Source organism: Grammomys surdaster, unplaced genomic scaffold, assembly GCF_004785775.1.
Source record: "Grammomys surdaster isolate TR1022 unplaced genomic scaffold, NIH_TR_1.0 328, whole genome shotgun sequence".
Taxonomy (NCBI): domain Eukaryota; kingdom Metazoa; phylum Chordata; class Mammalia; order Rodentia; family Muridae; genus Grammomys; species Grammomys surdaster.
This window is the reverse complement of record NW_021604747.1, coordinates 2,001,705-2,021,489: the sequence shown is the minus strand read 5'-3', so window position 1 is coordinate 2,021,489 and position 19,785 is coordinate 2,001,705. Positions and strand designations below refer to the sequence as shown.

The following is a 19,785-nucleotide window of genomic DNA, read 5'->3' as shown; positions in this document are numbered from 1 at the left end:
ACACACACACACACACACACACACACACACACACACACACACACACAGATTAGTTAAATAAAATACCAGATGTCCCAAATCACATGAATGTCCTATGGCTGTGCAGAGGTTAGCAGCATAACCTCTAAATTCAGAACAGCTGACTTCAAGCCCTGATCATGCAAGAGAGAGAGTGGAAGAGAGTCCACTTTTGTATCAGTTCCTTCATCTATAAGGCAGGGACTTCATGTCTCACTATATGAGAGTCAGACAGTTTAGAACACTGGCACACAGAACACAAGGCACACAATAACTACACTACAGTTATTAACACCAGGCTGTGATGTGTAGACTGTCTGTGTGTAATCTACACAACAATACCTTCCCAAAGATGTTTGCATTCTGATTCTCCAAGTGCACAGAAATCCTAAGTGGCGGAAGAGAGGTGTAGATGTGACTAAGGTTATGGACCTTGAGATAGGGACATTTTCCTGGATTATGTATGAAGTTGGTTACTCATTGTGAGCAGTGGAAGAGGGTACAGAAGAGTGGAAAGTGCAGTGACAGCAGGAATGTGCTACATGAGAGGAACTTGACTTGTTCTGCTGGCTCTACAGATGGGTTATGATTGTTAGTTGTCAAGTTAACAGAATCCGAGCTCTCCTTGGAGATAAGCGTCTGGGCATGCCCATGGGAGATTATCTTGATTGCTTTAATTGGAGTGGGAAAAGCTGTCCACTCTGGGCAGTACCATTCCCTGGCTTGGATCCTGGACTATATATGCTCTTGACTATGGATGTGATGTGACTAGCTGCTTTAGGCTCCTGACACCTTGGCTTCTCTGCTTTGATGGGATGGATGTACCTTCAACTCTGAGCCAAAATAAACTTTCTCCACTAAGTTGCTTTTGTCAGAGTATTTTATCACAGCAACAGGAAAAGAATCTATGGCATAGGACACAAGCCAAGGAGTGCAAGTACCCTCTGGAGGCCAGAGTAGGCCGGAGCCAGAAAGGAAATAAAGTCCCTTTACAAGCAAAAGGAGGGCATTTCTGCTAACATCTCAGGAGAGAGAAAAAAGAAAGGTCCTCACCATGAACTTCCAGAGGATGTACATGTAGGCTTTATCCTACTGAGACTGTAATGGCGTAAGGTAACTGACTTGTGTAGTTTAACCCATCAAATGTGTGGTGATTTGTCCTGGCAGCATAGAAAACACACAATGGATTAAACAGTTAGAGCAGGGAGACAGGAATGAGGAGGATAACAACTCTGTGTTTGCTAGCTACAGGGAAGGTTTCAGCAAAACAGATTTTGCTGCTTTAGTTTTTCCAGACATGAAATTTGAAAACCAGTGATCAGTGGTTCTTGGAGGCCTCGGAAAATGCAGAGTGGCACTGGACATGGTAACTGCTCTGAAGATGTTTCTTTATGGATGGGCAATGATGGATGATCCAACCACCTACCCAGTGCTAGCTCCCTTTATGAAAGGCATAGTTAATGTGTATATTTCCTGTTGGATTTAGTGAAAAAGAAGATAGAATGCATTGGTACTACAGAGACTTGGCTTGACTCTTGGTCTTCCAATTAGTTAATGATAAGAGTTATCATGCAGACCTAGTGTAAGGACAGAATGAATAATGCACAGAGCCAAGCGACTGATGACACGGCTGTTCAGAACACTCAGCACTGGAACTCAACGTCTGTACCTCACAGCCGTCCCAGTCCTTCAGTGTTTTAGGTAAATGACATGTTTCTTAAAATCCAGCCAGACTGGACACAAAAGTAAGAAAAGCTTGATTTATATTGACTCCCAGTTTCAAGTCTTCTGAGGCTGCTCTAAACGTGGAGGGCGGCCAGGAAGAGTCAAAGGCCGAGGGTCTGAGAACAGCTGATCCTCCAACAGGCTATGTACACTATAGAAGCCGAACTGCTAGTTTTCAACATTCTCCTTCTAGCCTATTAACAGTTTATTTAAAAAGTTTAAAATGTAACTTTTGTCAGAGAAACAGAACCTAAGAGAAAACATTTTATGCTTTATTTTGAGCAGCGGGTTTAAAGGCCTTTAGTTAGAAACCTTTTAAAGAGTTTGTCTGCTCTCTAATCAGCTTCCTGTCATCAGAGCATGCATTAACAAGAACTATAGAAAATAAGACATTACCATACCACTGGCTAAACTACAGGCTTTTGGGACTTTTGTAGGCTTTCCCATTACCTTTTGTTTCCTGGTTCAGAAACCACTTTAGTATCTTACATTGCATTCAGATGTCCTGTTCACAATCTACTCCAATATCCTGTAATTCAACCTTTTAGATCTTGAAAAGCTGCTTCAAGACTTTGTGCTATGGTTCTGACACTTTTGGAGAACAATGGACACTTATTTGTAACATGTAGCAAGATCCACTTGAACCTCTCTAATGTGTAGATTGACATTTCACATTCTAAGAGAGGGCTCCTGGGAAGCAGTGCTGTGCCTTGGCTGTCCCCTGCATCCCACGGGTGGCGTGTCCCATCTCTCAACACTGCTGATCCTAAGAGCTTGGTTACCTGGCTGGCTAAGATGTCTGACAGCTTTCTTCAAACTGCTTGTGATGGGTTTCTTTATAATTAATTAGTAATGGAAGAGTAGAAGTTCTTTTAAACATGAAAATACCTTTTCCTTACTAAATTTTTCCCAGTTTACCCCATTTTGGTTCTTGATTGAGTTATCACCATGGTACCTGCCTATTCCTTTACTTAATATGTAATTAGAATTGTACCATCAAAAGCTGTGCATTTCTCCCATTTTATTTAGTGTTTTTATCCTCATGTATGCATTCATATTTCCAGTGTTATTATTTTCCTGTAAATACTGCTCTAGCTCAGGCTTTGGAAGCTTCTTCATACTGGATCCAAGTTCCTTTGATAAGCCTGTTTATCAGCCGTCCAAATGACACCACTGCATTTTCAGCAGAGCTGGGAAACACAGGAAGAGTGATGTCTGTATATACCTCAACTGAGTTTTCATATTTAACATGTATTCTGGAGCATAGGTTCACACTGATGATACTTATAATTCCAGCTGGCCATAGGCTTCATTCCATCCTGTCCACTAAGAATTTGGAGCACAGTAAAGTTCATTATGGATAGATATAACTAATTTTAAGGTTATATTATTTGTTTGAAGACTGGAAGCCATCAGAAAGCTCTTCCCTCCATCAGACACAGTGCCAAGGAGGGCAAGCAGAGTCTTCATAAATGAGGACCATTCAGCTCCAGGCTCTCTCGGTGTTGGCTATATCTGTTGCACACAGTAGGCTCTTACAACTGTGTCCAGTGAAGTCTTATTATTATGGATCATAAGAACAGGGTGTTAAACAGTTTTTCACGATAAAGAAGTTTTTGTAGCTTTGACCGTGTAGCAAATGGAAATGCCTACAGTTTTAAGAAACTTCTTGTAGAAAACTCTTATGGTCACTATCCTGAGACATTTTAAAATATTAAGAACTGACCATGTGGATAACACTATTTTACATCATTAGGTTGGATTTTATATACAGTTTTTACACTAAAAGCACAAGTATCTTGAAATTAAGGTATGTGCATTCAAAGAGGCCTGACTGACACAGCATCAGTCCTGGGCAGATCACAAGGTGCTGCAAGATGAATATGTATATATAGGGATACTGCCATATCACACTTTCTTTCCCACGGTAAAATGTAAAGACAACAGCATTTCATTGTCTTGACATTGTGTTTATTTTCAATAATGAACACATTGCAGTTATTTATAATAAAATCTTTCCTACAATCAGTCCTTGAGCTTGCCTGCAATAGAGACTGTGTTCTGATAGAATAGTCTTTTAATGGCCGTGAGTTAGAAGTTCAGTAGTATATTCTACTTCCTAGGGTACGCTGGGCCTCAGCCTCTCATCCGTTCCTGTCAGTATGATGTGCAAGTCTCTTGCACAGGCTACAGTCACTGACCATTCCCATGTGGGTTTCTGCTTCATGTACCATTTTCACGTAGCTAACTGGCATAGGGAGCATGGCTTCCTGCCCAGGAGTGCTGAAGTGTCTTCCCTTCACTGGCCTTTGCATTGATAAGAAACTAGAAATCCAGAAAATTTCACTGAGCAACTGGCTTTCTCCAGTTCCCGTGGACACTTCTGCATCTTCTTAACCTTATCAGCAAGGCACACAGATCTCTTTACACCACAGTGTGTTCGAATCATGTCCTCTTGAAGTTAGGGTGATCTGAGACCTGCTGTAAGTAAAGAACACTCAGACAGCACAACAGGCAGCTCTGATCAAGGAAAAGAGCCTGCCAGCAGCAATGCTTGCTCGGCAGGGTAGATGCTACTCTGTAAAGCTAGCTCCTTTTGTGGTGACTCAAATTGTTGATGTTTCAGAAACAGGGTGATTAGGTCAGCCACATCCAAACTGACAGACTAACATTTCAAATTTCAGTCATAAGAATAATTTTACAGAGCTCCCAGTCAATTCAAGGATAGGACTCTTAATGCATCTGAAGCCTCATTGCCTAAACTTTATTTAGTAATAACCAACTGAATTAATCACAAGATGTGACCAGCCTTGTATTTAGAATTAGGAAGGCTTTGCTAAGGATTATGCCAGTCCTATGTTGAGAAGTCTGGGCTGCCCTGGATCAGTGGGTGGTGCTCACATCTGCTCTGCACCTCCATCACACAGATGCCAGAACTCTTGTCAAGGCAAAGCAGGTGCTGTAATAAGCGGTGCACGCACTGCCATGGGTTAGGCTGCCAGTGCCTGGCGGTGACACTGATATTCCATGTAGCCACACTGTCTGTCACATGGACTCTGAACTGTATTTTAATGTGTTTTTGGCTCTCAGTTGGGCAAGGCTGTCTAAAGCATAGTGGAATACACACAAATCTTTAATTTTTGAAATTAAGTGAGGTGAAGTCCAGCAACTTTATATACATTAGAAATATAATTTATTACATAACTGGGGAATTACTTTGTTTCTAGAAATTTTAAGTAATTTTTCAGTGCTTGAGAATATTATCTATAACATGGTGCATACTAACAGTGGGTCAATAATAGTTATATAGAATGAATGTAAACGCTCTACATCCTGTGACTTAAGTATCAATTGACTGGAGTATATATATTTTTAGGTAGCTTATATCTACAAATGAAAAATTATTGATAATTTTTCTCTAGGCTGCCTTTGCTAATTTCATGTATCCATATTTGTAGTATGTTTGCTTCAGTCTTACTGTATAACTGAGGAAACCTCAGGAAGAGGATGTGCAACTGTACAGCTGTCCACACCTCTCCTTCCCTACCTCCTTCACTGTCTTTGTTACCTTGGTATTAGTCAAGGTTCTCATATGAGGATTAGAGTGGCTAACAGGCTATGGCCCAGCTGGTCCAGCTGTCTACTAACAAAAAGTTCAAGAATCCAGTAGTTGTTCAGTTCATGAGGCTGGGTGTCTCAGCTGGTCTTCAGTATATGGTGAAATCCCAAAGTAGGCTCTAATGCTAGCGAAGGAATTTGCTCTCCATTGAGAGTGAGAACAGGCAGGCAGAGAGCAAACTCTTCTTTCTTCCATGTCCTCTACACAGGCTGCCATCCGGTGTGGGAAAGATTAAAGGTAAATCTTCCCAAAAGATCTGGATTAAAAGTGTTTCTTCTTGCTTCAAATGATTTAATTAAGGAAAAAAAAATCTCTCAAAGGAGTATTCAGCTGCCTGGGTTTTAGTTAATTCCAGATGTAGTCAAGGTGACAACAAGAATAGCCACCACAATCTTCAGACCTCTTCTTGTACTTTATGTAGAGGAGGTTCCTTTATCTGACAATGCCCTTAGCTCCTAAGTTACTTTCTCTGGACCTAGAGCCCTGTGCTAACAATGGTCGGTATTTAAGACACGAGCTACACCCTGCTGGCCTCCAGAATGGTTTCTAAGAGGCAGCTGTCTCTCAGTCTGGGCTCTCTCTACAGCCACAGTCCCAAGTATTTGTCTCTGACACTGTTCCTGTCTTGAATTTTTGTAAGTTTGACTTTGATGTTTTGTGGTATAGGCTTCTCTGGGCTTATTCTATTCAGGGTACAGCTTTATATCTTTCGCCAAATATTAGAACATCTGAGCCATTTCTTTGAACATTTTTCCAGTCCTGCCCTCTTTCTCCTCTTTTGCTGGAGAGCTGATGCCATTAACATCAAATCTAAAGGCACACAGATGCTCTCTCTGCTTCTTCTCTCTGCTTTCCAGAAAGCTGAGCTATTTGTCCTACCTACAGTTTCCTCTACGTTTCCTGCTCTTCCTTCAGCTACTTTTTCTTGTGTTCCAGTTGTCGTGTTTTCAATTATAACCTTTCATTTAGTGTTTCTTTCTATCCTCCCTGCTTTGACTGGGTGGGGCTGTCTGGGTTTGGTTTCTAGCCATGTTCACAACTGTTGATTATTACTATGCTGGCTTAAATTCCTGGTCACAAAGTCTAACACCATTGCCACTAAGTTCTGGGTGTCTACTGCTTTTCTATTTGAATTCAAAGTTCCTCCTTAATGGTCACAAGTCATTTTTAAAGGAAACATGGATGCCTTCAGTTTTAAGGAGACAGACAGAAGCTCTTATTTAAGCAAGCAGCAGAGCAGCAAAAAGAAATGCCTTCCAGAACCCTCACTCAGTATCTGTTCCCCAATGGGAAGAAGGCTGTTCAGAAGAGGGCTGATCCTTACTGCAAAGCAGGGATGAAGTCAGGCTTTTCTGCACTAGGCTGGGCAGAAAGGCTTCATTCCTGTCTCCAAGAGGCTTCTTTCTACTGAAAGCTTGTTTGAGTGAATGCTCTTGTAATTTTGACTCTCCAGGAGGCTGCTCTGCCCTACTCAGCAGGAGGGTGGAAAGCTTTGTAGCCACTTGCTCTTGCCTCCCACACTGTGGGAGGGGATTGAAAGGCCCCTCTTCGCTGAGAATAGAAGACAGAGCTTCCTACTGAGGCAACTGTAGCTTTCTCTGTAGTATTTAGCTACAGTTGAACAGTTACTGTCTACAGTTTGCTGTCTCCCGAAGCTCTTGCTTTCCTGAATGTAGGCTGAGGACAGTTTGAGCCATTGCCTTATGCCCACACCTGCTGAGGTTCTGGATGCTGACTTCCCTAGAATATAGTCTCCTCTGGGAGAGAGAAACAGTAAACAGAGAACCCAGGGACTCTGCTGCCCTGTCATCATCTGGCTTCTTTTGTATGTAACACACACACACACACACACACACAAATGCAAACACATATGCACATAGACACTAGTCCTTAGTAGGAGGAACAGGGAAAATATCTATTCCATTCTTCTAGATGCAGAGGTCTCTATAGTTTTTAAAAATATAATTGATAAGACATTGAATAATTATCTTACTTTACTAGGTCTGAGGTATTTTATGAATGGGCTAAAATATTTGATATTTTTAAGTGGCTGCATTCTATTCATGTTTTAAGGAAAGATAAGCACTGCCCAGGGGGATTGTATATAGCTCATATTGTGTAAGTGTGTTACAAGAGTCACACAGAATGTCACATAATTAAAGATGAATACAGCAATTTAAACAATGTCCAAACAATGCTATATAAAAACGACAAAGAACTAAAGCTTTCAAAATGAAAAGCAAAGAAAGGCAAATGTATTTTTCTTGAGGTCAATGATAAGTCAGAATTTCAAAGGAAAATGTCCTAAGGTATTGACCTTTGAGCACATAGTGTGTATTGGGCATCAGTGGAGAGATATGGCTCTCAGTACATCATAGTCCCTACCTTTCACAAGTTGTTTAGTGGAACAGACGATCAATAATTCAATCCTAAAGCAGCTATGGCCACTGGCAGGTGGTCCACATCCACTGGTTGAGGGCGTTCAGGTTTAAGAGTAAGTGACAGAAAAGGAAAAGGAGGTGCTGCTGGCAGAGGCAGCAGGACACTGGAGGGTCAGAGGAAGAGAAGGAAGGTCAAGAGTGCTACGTGGTTCAGTAGGGAGGGGCCGTTGCAAGGTGCTGGGCTCTGCACTCAAATCCATAGGCAACCAGGAGCTGCAGGGTGAGTTCTGATCTCTTCTAGGAAGATACCCAAGCCCAGGGCAACAAGGCCCCACACAAAACAAGGCTCTCCTGTTTTTAGGTTTCAGCCATGTTCATAGTTGTTAAGGCATTTTTACCAAAGGGGCTACATCAGTGTCATTTTAGTGCAGTTGTCTTTGATCTCTGAGTGGCTATGATCTTTTTGGGACAGTGAGAACTGATAAACGGGAAAATGTCATCGACTCTATATGTCTACTTCTGACTTCATTCTGTAAATGTAAAAAACACTCCATTTCCACCAGATAATTTTTCATGGGATAAGTTAATAACAAATACAAGCAATTAAACAAAGAATAAAAATACAAAACCAAAAAAACCCCCAAAAAACAAAAACCAAATCAAAAACACCAAACCACCCCTCACCCCCTCCAAAATCCCCTAATCACCAGCAGCCAGGGTCACGTTAATAACAAATAGGAAATCATAAACTGGTCTCATATCCATTTTTGATAACATTATTCCAATATGGATGGGAAAACTGGTTAACTCTAGTATAACTGGGTATTTAACATGATTTTCTATTATATTTATTTTTGAAGACACAGATGGATCACAAAATAGTTGAATGAATGTATTAAAAAGTAGTGTCAGGGCTGGGCCGGGCCGGAAACTCAGTCCAGACACTGGCCCTCATGCATGGTGCTGCAGGTTCAGTTCCCTTCACTGTTAAACAGGCACTCTCACTGCCTAGCAACTACCGACTTGACACAGCTTCACAAAAAGCAGTCTATAGAAGAACGCTAGAGCCAGGCCCCAGCTCTATCCTTGGTCTCCTTCAGCAAATATGCTGGAAGACATGAGGGAACTGGCCATGGCGAATGGCAGGCTCAGGAAAGCACAGGGGCTAAGACGGTTCAGAAGTAAACAGCGTGCAATGACGGGGACCCCGTTTCAGCCCCTCAGCTCCCACGTACGAGCTGGATGCCGGGGCAGATCTGCATCTAATCCCTGTACACTACAGGCAAGGAGAAGCAGGCACACTGGAAGGTCCCTAGCTCCCTGGTCTGCCGGCCCACTCCACCAGCAAGCTCTAGTTTTGGTGAGACCCTGTCCCAAATGACAGGGTGGGGAGAGTAAAGGAAGATACCAGATACCCATTTCTGTCTTCCACATGCATGCTACACACTTGTGTGAGTGTCTGCACATACATGTGCACAGATGCATGATCATATACATGAAAAACAAAAAAACAAAGCGATGTAACTTTGACTTCAACCAGATTGAGGGTAATGAACACCCACCGCTCATTTTCTTCAAATGTCAGGAACAGATGGGCATGGGCTCACCCCAAGCTTCTGTCTCTGACTCCAGACCCCATCTTTCAAAACTTCCTATAAGCGCTCACCCTGAAAACCCACTGGGAACTCTGCACTTCTTGCAGTCTCTATTCCCCCCTCCTGACTGAACTATGGCTCACGCTCCGTCTCTACACTGCTGCCTTCTTTCCACTTTCAGACAAGTGAAAGCACTATCCTGTTTTCCCGCACCTCCCTCTGCAAATAAAAACCAAAGTGCTCCTAACAGTTTTAAGATCTTTGCATGTTATGGAATGTCATCATCACTCAGGCTTTACTGCCTTTAATCTCTTTCTGCTTCCTAGCCTCCGGCTGTTCCTTTCACAACAGGCTAAAGATTACAGTGAAACCCCACGGCTATCATGCATTGCTGATATGAAGTCACAGAAAGATTCTTTACTATTATGTTATTTCCCAAATGCCACATCCCTGGTCTAATTATAAGAAAAATCAGACTCAAACCAAGGATTCTCTACAAGATACTTGATGACACTGACAGTCATGGGAAGAAAGGGATGGCTGAGATGCTTGTCTACAACAGAGGAGAAGAAGGGACACAGAAACTATATGCGAGGTGACACATAGAAGGAGCCTGGGAACATTAGTAAAAACTCAGTCTAGAGGTAAGTGAAACTTATGTTTCAGGAGTGTGACGGTCCTCTAGTCTGAAGTCTGTAATTTTCAATTAGTCAGCCATGCACACCTAATCTTCCTGATATATGGGGAATACTGTAAACCAGTTTACTAGTGTATTTGTTTTGCAATATTGGGAACTGAATCTAGGACCTCACACACTCCAGGCAAGTCCCTTAACATTATGCCCAGCACTTTACTATATTGTATTCAGAAAACTTGGAAGATTACTTTACTCACCACTCATTCGAATATCTATTTGTCTACAGATTCATTAAGTGTACAACTGTATCGTTTGTAAAGGAGAGCTTTTCCCTCTCAAATCTCCACTTCTCCTGATTGACTTTCTAGTCTTCTGAAGTGGGAACAACTCAACCAACGACTGAGTAATGACAACAGACATCCTTAAGTTGCTTCTGGTCACAGAGATGCGTTCTTGTCCCTAAGGAAGTGCTCACTATTCCCACGCTGCTTACGTTTATGAAATCCAGTAAATTTTACTAAATGTATTCCTTTTTCTTGAGATAGTATTTCAATATATACACACACCATTTTTTCTCATTTTGAACATCTGTAAAATTATTCAATTTTAATGCACATCTGCACATTTTATTGTATAGCTAATATTTAGTCTAGGATTTTGGCATCTGTATTTGGACTGAGTATTTTATTTGGTTCTAGATATGGTAGTATATGTAATAAAGTGAGTCACTGTCATTCTCATACTTGATGTCAAAAAACTTTCCTAAGACTAGAATGTTGATGACCCTGGATGTTTAGAAGAACTCACTGAGGCCATGTCTATCAATGACACTATAGGTTCCATGCAGGAAGCACATACTAATATATAGAAAACCTTACTGTTATTTGAGTCTGTACACTTTAATGCACACACAGGCGCATGTCAGGATGTTTGCATCAGAATACAGAACAGTTTTATCATTGTCCCATGTCCTCAAGGCTAGTCAACTATTATCATACTCTCTCCCAGGTCCTCAAAACAACAGTTTGTTATTTATTAAAAGGTTTCCCTATTAGAAATGTGAAATTCAATTATTACAAAATGTAACCTTGGAAACAGACTTCTTCCATTCAGTACAATGCTCTTGATATCTGTCTAACATGCTGCCTGTGCCAATAGTTTGATCTTTATTATAGTGTAATGTTCTGGGCCACACAGCAGTTTCCTTACCTTCCACCTGGGAAGGATGGTGGGTTTCTGATATTTCATTTAGATGTCACCCTGACTTTCTGTGGAAGATGCGTTGGTATGCTGCTGAGCACTGTGGGGTGGTTTCCTCGGCTGGCCAATTTTCTACCTAAATGACACAGCCCTGTTGAGAGCTCCATGTTGGAGGCCCCTGTGTTATTGTATTGCTGTTTCTTCCTTCAGGTCTATTCTTCACTTGAGATATTTGTTAATGTATTTTCAAAGTTTTAAAAATACTTTATTTATTTAGTGAGTGTGCATTTGCACATGTGCCACAGTTTGTGTGGAAATTAGAAGACAACTTCTGGAGTTGGTCGGTCCTGTGGCTTGGTCTTAGGGTCAGGCCATCTTGCTGACCATGCCAGCATATTTTCGAAAATGTGCTCTCTCATTAAGTGGTGACTCTGTCTGTAGTGACAGTGTCTCATTCACATTCTCTAGTTCTCAGCAACACTCTTTGAGCCTGTGTCCTCAGAGCTCAGAGGAGTCTTTTGTAGTTGGAATAAAAAGTCAGTATAGTTACCCTGTGACTTCTGATCAGAGTTGAACCCAGGCACATGGAATCACAGATAGATCATGTAGTTCCCTTGACCACTTCTGTGGTTCCTTTGTTCCTGCTGTCTGTTGTTTGTTGTTTTCATCCTGACAGTATTTTCATTTTTTTGTTTCATGTATCTTCTATAATTTTTTTCTTTGTGAGTACCATATTTCTTACAGTGTTTGGGGAAAAATTTATGTCTTTGTTTGTAAAGGATAGCTTTGCTGGGTATAATATCTTGGTTGGTAGTGCTTCTCTTTCAGCGCCTGCGGCATATTATCACATTTTATTCTTGCCTTTTAAAAAAGTTTCTGCTTAGAAATTTTACAAGTAGTTTCCATTATGTGTAGTGAGTCATTTTTCTTTTGGAGCCTTCAGAATTCTTGTGTTTGGCTTCTGTTTTGACAGCCAGGTCTCTTGGCAGTGTGCTCTGTTCACTGAGGGGCAAATGCAGCAGGCTGTGTATATTCTTCCCTGTCTTGAATCATACCTGGTCTGTACTTGGATGAGTCATCAGCTCTGAAAAACTCTTGGCTTTTCCTGCTTCAGATGTTACTGTTGTATATTCTCTAATTACCCAGAATTCACAAATATATCAGACTACAGTGTCTCCTAACCTGTTCCATATACATCTGTTTAAATTTCACTTTGTGTGTAATTTTCACTATCTTACATATTCTTTAGGTCTGTTTAACTTGCTGTTAAATTCATTTTGGGTTATTACCACTTAATTATTGTAATTTTGGAAATTATATTATTTTTAATGTACTTCATTTACTATATTTGATTTTAGATAATTTTGCACATGTATATAATACACACACACACACACACACACACACCCACAAAATCCCTCTTCTCATTTCTGTCTACTCATTCTATTCTGTGGTCACTGAGATCAACCAGGGCCAACTGTATGGCCATAGTTTTGGAGCTAATAATTTATTTTATTCGTAGTTAATTTCCAAATTGTTTTTTCTTTAAACAAAACAGAACATTTTATAATCAGAATAGTGTGAGTTAGATTTTGTTTCTTTTCTTTTTGTTCTTTCCGGTGTTCCTGACTGCTTACTAAATTACTGGGAGATTTCTGTAGCATTAGGATGAAGGGTGTGCTTAAAAGCTACAGATGCTTGTAATATACTTTAAATTCAAACATGGCTCAAGATGCTTTCGGTTACAACCCAGCAATGTAAACTGGGGCTTGAATGCATGCACAGGAGCGAGCATGAAAGCCACTTCTCAGAGTCCTGCACTTCCCAGATGCCTAGCCTACCCAACTTTAACTTAACTTTGGTGGGCACACAGACAGTTCGAGTGCTTGTTGTCAGTTCATGGTTATACTAAATACACTCACATAACACATATTTATTTCAGATGTTTGCGTATGGGATTATTTTATTACATTATCATCTATCACTTTATAAATCAATTGTTAATTTGCATATTCCCATATGAAATTAAGGTAGATACAAGCACATGATAACATGCTTCAACAATATGAGGCAAGTTCAGCCAGTTTACAAACTTCTATTAAATTCCATGTATTTTAGGTACTCTGCAAACTGTCAAAACAACATTATTCCGATTCAAAATCTACTTTAAAAATAAGTAAGACATCTAATATTGGCTAATATACAAGTAATTTTACTGTTTACTTGAAGCTTTTACCCAATTTGTCTTTCGTTTAATACAAAGTACAGAGTAGAAGACTTGAAAAGGAGCTCCACTCACCGTCGTCTTGCCAGCAGCTCTTGGCCCCGCCCCCCCTGTCACTGCCTCCTGGTAACACTGTCTGGTCTGCTGGCAGCTCATCGTCTGGTACACCTCCTTCACAGTCAGCCGCATCTGTGATACTTTCTTCTTCCACAATATGGAGTTTGTCTTCATCGTCGGAATCTGAATTTGCTTCTACCACAGTATTATAATTTGTAACTGCAATACAAAGGAATGGATAGTTAACATACAAATTAACTTAAAAACAGATGTAATATTTATAAGACCATGACTGGTAAGCAACTCACTTGGTAACACATCTAGATCCAGATGGTCACAGTGACAAATATCAGTGTCCACACTTATTGAAAATTCACATAATGTATAAATGCTTTGCAAATACTAATGCATTTAATTCTTACAATTTTAAAAATCAGGCGTATAACACAGAGCTCTCCAGCTACTGCTTATATTCCAATTCTACATGTAAGAAAGCCAGTTAGAGAGAAGGCAATGTTTCTGGCATGCAGCCAGCCAGTCACGGAACCAGGATTGGGAACCCAACAGTCTATCCATGTTCTGTGCTCTCAAATTATGTTACACATACTCTTCATCTGTACTGAGCTCATTGTGAACAATGGTGCCATGGACAATTCAGCTTCAAGTCTTCACAGGGGCTATCTTTCCTAATAAAAATACATCATCATCAAAGTTACTCCAAGAAAAGGACCGCTAAACTTCATATTAATCCCACAGTGACTTTGGAAAGTATCAACTAATTTGGTCAAATTTTTATGTTATAAAATATCTAATGAATTTTAATGAATTTAATAACAGGATTATGCACAGTTGTTTTGGACAGTTTCCATACTTTGTAAAGCCTGTGAGATATAGCTGACAATGAGACATTTTAAACAATCTAGTACAAGTGAGGTTCTCCTTTGACGTACACAAGAATCATGCTGACAGGGTCAAGTCACTGAAAGACCTGTTTCAACTATTTGCACAAAGGTCACTATTTGCCACATTTGAGAGGAAGGGAAGGAAAGATGCTCAGTCCATAATTCTTCCGAATTACTGCCCATTATTGAATCATTGACTCTTAGTCAGCTAGCCATGATTAAGAGTAACCAACTACCCAAATATTTAGATGATAGGCAGCCATAACCCTCTCCCCACATAAGCACACGTGCGAACTTGTGGTTGTGTGCCTCCCACACCATACCCAATCATCCAGATGTACAGACTTCACTGATAACATGAAGATAAAACTGAAAGTGTAGTTAGGGGATTAAAGGTGAGAGAAAATTAGCAAAACTCCCAGAATTGCTTTGTAGGCTGTGGGAAGATCCAGTGTTCACAAAGTACTTAAGGTACCCTGCACTCATATCAGGGATTTTTCACATTGTGAATACAAAGAAATAATTGTTATGTTAATATTTTAGCATAAATACATTTATCTAGATCTTTTCCTAAGAGCAAATTTTTTTCTCATTATAAAATTCATGTTCATCTTATTAAAACTCAAAATAAGGAAAAGCACCCATTTCTCCTCAACATACACTATAACGGTTAAAAAAAAAACCAAGTACATTGCTTCAATGCACTAGGCAAACACGATACTGATTGCTATCACATTCTAGTCAACCATAATAGAGATCTTATATTGCTTGTGCCTGATGTCTACTATAAAAACATACACACAGCATCATATTCTACTGTTTGGCCACTTTATAGTGTGTGGTTGAAAATTTTCCATGTATATGTACCTGAAAACTCAATTTTCCCCTGGTGCTGGCCAGATAGCATCTCACTATGTAGGTACAGTTTTTCCCCTAGTTTTTGAGAAAATTTGTTTCCAGTGGTTAACATCAAAATAATGCTTCTTTGCTGATATGGTTTGGCTATGAACCATCCCGCAAAGGCTTGTGTACTGAAAGGCTGGACATTGGTGGCATTCATGTGAAGCCCTGGATATGGCTGGAGGGGGTGGGTCATTCCTGATGGCTCCTTGTGCTCTTGGCTTCCTGTACACCAGGAAGGGTAGAACACTGCAGCATGCTCCTGCTGCTGGACTGTTTGCCTAGATCCACAAGGCCAACCAGTGACAGAGTGTTCCACTGAGTCACACACTTTCCTCCTTAGTTGTTTTTGTCAGGGATGTGGCCAAATCGACATGAGAGCACACGGCACATGGGCCCTCTCTGTGACAGACTTATCACCGTTTGTGGGGCAGGAGTAAACTGCTTGGTAGACAGTGTCTATAAGTCACTCTTCAAAGTGACTTTTTAACCACTGCTGAGATATTACCTGAGAAAGTCTATTCGATATATCAGTAAGAAAAAATTCTCTTTAGTATAGATGGAAGCATGGCGGAACTCTGTGAGAAGCCAAAGCAGATAGCTGGGCCAGACTCTATACCACATCCAAGTCTAGACAAGCTGAGGGAACAGTATGGGAAGGCAGAAAGGTGATTCTCAAAACTGGCCTCACGATGGGCCCCTAGTCAACAGCGGGTGCTGCCATGTGTGTGCATGTGCAGATGGGGGCTTTGCAAGTGACAGACAGGCTGTTGACGTTCAGTGTGACCTTCAAGGCTTCCTTATCAGTAACCTTCACCATGCTTGAACGAGGCATTTCATAGCTAGCCAACCAGTTCTCAATTCCAATAACCCCTGGCTACTCTGGAGAGCTGGGCTGACTTGTGCACAAGGAGAGCACACACACTGACAACTCCATTTCCTGCTACTTGTTGAAGGGAAGTGCTGGCACGTTTGGGGGATTCCAAAATGGTCACTGAGCCATCGTGGTGCTGTTCTTACTTTTGATAAAGTTGATAAAGTAGCACTGTAATTTAACATTATCATAATTACTGTTGTTAGCTATGGGTGGTTTGGCCAACTTTTGATTATATATTTAATGCATTATAAACAGAGTGCTTTACATTTAGAAGTTTCCTCTAAAGTTGGCTTTAGGGCCCAAGTGCATTATATTTTAACATTTGTTTTCATAGCTTGTATTTTGCAGACTCCCTATTGACCTACACTGCAGGGTGTTCCAAAGATCATCTATCACTTTCTATGGCTTTCCTGTTCCCCATTATAATCTGCCATTGTGATATGAAAGATAAGCTGAACAGCCAAAACATAAAAACAACATACATGTAAAATTACAGAGCATATTTTGATATGTAGCATAAAACTAGAAAAACACCTAAATCTTTTGTCTCAGGCACTCAAGCAAGAGAAATCAAGTTTCCCCATTTTCTGGATCTGTCCGTTTAGAGCGTGGGGGCTTGTACAGAGCATTGCTTTAAAGCACCACTGAAGTACACAGACTAACGCAGGCCCCATCAGAGTCCAGAGACCAAGAGGAGAGCCCAGCATTTCAGTCTTCTGCACCTTGAATCTCAAAATCTTTGACTAAAGCAATAGACAGCTTGGTGAAAGGAGCACTTCTTTTACACTTCTGTGTGACATATCACAGCCTTACTTCATGAACTGTGCTAAATGTGGGGTCTCAAAAGATCTGATAGCAGTAAAGCGTTCTTAACCGAGAGCACTCCCAAATGTGCTTTACAGTAGAACGCAGAGTGAGTCCGAGGTGCTATGGGAGGTCTGTGCACGTGCTGCAGCACGGCCCTCACCACAGCGTTGGTCCTAGGCATACAACAGCAGGCACGGATTGCACCTGAAGAACCTCAGCTCAACTCTGGGACTGATGAGCACTCAGACTAGTGTTTTAGCTGTATCACAATGTTTCTTGCTCACACAGAAACAAAATACTATTATTCCTCAGCACGTAAGTATCAATCTGGTATTATCTTTGTGTTGTGCTGTGCTATTTGATTTTTAAAACTGCCATTTGAGTTACTGATTTGAGTTCATGATATAAATGGTAAATGGTCTTTGTCTTGAGATAGGACAGAGTTCCCAATGGTTTTTGAAAGAGCTGCAAATGTACTTCTACTGTTTTATGCCATAGAACCAAGCTCAAGGCTCAGATTTCATGTGAAAAGAATCAAGACCATCAAGCTCATTAGTAAGTTAGTCTTTAGTAAGTTAGAGAACTATATGTATGCCAAAGAATTATTTTTAAATACATCCTTTGTGATTCGTCTTCTGAAAGTCCTCCATTTGCATACCTAATGTGGTGGCTTGAACACAATGTTCCTCATAGGCTCAGGCATGGAATATTTGGTTCCTGGTTGGCAGCACTGTTTGGAAAGCTTATGGTGAGGTACAGCCTTGCTGGAGGAAGTATTTCCTTGTGTACTGGAGTGTAAAGTTTTGTGCCACTTCCTGTTTTCTGTCTCTGCTTGTAATAAGAGACATGAGCCCTCAGCTTCCTGCTCCAGCCGCCATGCCTACCTGCAGCCACGCGTTCCACCATTGTGGACTGACATCTCTCTGGAACTGGAACTGCAAATGATATCTTCCTTCTTTAAGTTGCCTTTGGCTTTCATGTTTTATCACAGCAACAGAAAAGTAGGCAAATTACCTACTTTCTATGGTTATATACTAGGGTCATGTATAAATATCCTGAGTAAAAAGGGTCACGAATGGAATCCTTTATGAAGTCTTTGCGTACAGGTATAGTAAGTCAATACAAATATACCACATGTATGATCCAGTTACAGCAATGAGTGTGTCCATGCCCTCAAGTGTTATTGCCTCTATCTGTTGAGAACCTTATAATGCATCCCTAAATTAATCTGAAATATACTGTGGTAGACTAGGGCTGGCTTACTGGGCGATACAGGTACTTCCTCCCCTTTAAGCATATTTTGGACCCTAGTTCACCATTGTGAGAGGTATATTCTCAGTTCCAGGTGATCATCCTGGTTCTGAATTTAATTATAACAATGGATATTAAGTAAGCAAAGGTGCTCGCTTCGGCAGCACATATACTAAAATTGGAACAATACAGAGAAGATTAGCATGGCCCCTGTGCAAGGATGACATGTAGATTCGTGAAGCATTCCATACTAAAAAAAAAAATAAAATAAAGAAAGCAAGGATAAAAGAAAAGACAGTTTTTCAAAGTTTTAAACTGGAGAGATGATTCAGTGGTTAAAAGTACTGCCTGCTTTTCCAGAGGACCTGGGTTAGACTCCTAGCACGCACATGATGACTTAAAACTGTCCAAAACAGGAACTGGGGATCCAAAACCCTCTCCTAGACACCCTGAACATTGCACACACATAGTGAACAGACATATATATGTAGGCAAAACATCTACATTAAAGTAATAAAATAAAAACCATCCAATATGACTTACAATATATAGCATGGCTTTTAGTATGAAATGGAAAATGTCTAATTCTTTTTTATTATTACCACACGCTTAACGACCACTGGCTTACAGATAGTCCTTGGTGGCATTAAAGAACCCTGTGTTTGCTGTGGCTAGCCCCTTACCCTCCTCTCTGAATCTTCAGTGCAACCACAAGAAGCAGGCACGCTGCATTATCTATGTCTACCAATGTTTAGAGAACACGGGAGATCTGCACAAGGGTCCGCAGTTCTGCAGTGCAGAGCTAGACTCAAACATTGCAGTCTTTACCATGTGCAAAGCCTCTTGACTGAAGACCACTGCAGAGTGATTACTGTTAAACACATTGTGTCTCCTTTGCCCTAGGGCTCCTCAGTTACACACTGAACAACTGGCCATGGAAACATTTTCAAATGACAAAAGAATTTAACCGCAAGATTTCACAATAACAGTATACTATTGAGTAATATCATCATTGATAAAGTCAATAATCCTTTCAAATGTTCCTAAATTATTTAATTTATTGAACATGGCATTGTATTAGCTAAACCAATTAAAATTCTCTATAAATCCCCTTTCCTTAAGTGATATAGTGATATATGGTGATAATGAAAACGCTCAATAGATTCCACACATAGGTTTCAGAATGAAGGAGGTAACTGCAGCCTTGGTCACAGTACAGTCATCTCTGTGTTTCAGAAACAGAGCATCTCACCGGAATGGTTCACTGTGGATGGCAACAGCACTTAACCCACAGAGGAAGACACTAGGGAGGTAGGAGTGAAAAGATCGACTTTGTAGTTTTTGTCAGATGATATATGAAACAAGCTAAGGGCACGTTTTAACATATGCTTTGGTCTGCAAAAGCTTTCCTTTCTAGAGGTTCTTCATTACGTGAGGATATTCATTTGTGTTTAACTACATCATATCCATTCCTATCAGGCCCCTTAAAGTACTCATCTACATAATGTTGCGAGTAGTTTTAAAAACTATGCTACCGTTTTTTCCTGGGAGCTGTGACCGCACTACCAGCCCCTAGGCTCTCTCTTGTTCCT

The 19,785-nt window shown here is 40.6% G+C and overlaps 1 protein-coding gene and 1 non-coding gene across 2 annotated transcripts in view; one reads left to right on the top strand and one right to left on the bottom strand.

The window, feature by feature from the left end:
• Window positions 1-19,785, bottom strand: part of Zeb1 (zinc finger E-box binding homeobox 1) — a 167,404-nt gene that overhangs the window by 40,707 nt on the left and 106,912 nt on the right. The window contains exon 2 of the mRNA XM_028778199.1: window positions 13,475-13,675. Coding sequence (XP_028634032.1) covers window positions 13,475-13,675 — 201 coding nt within the window. The remainder of the gene's footprint in view (window positions 1-13,474; window positions 13,676-19,785) is intronic.
• Window positions 18,342-18,448, top strand: LOC114630124. Its single transcript, XR_003712773.1, has one exon. It is a non-coding gene; the product is annotated as a U6 spliceosomal RNA (small nuclear RNA).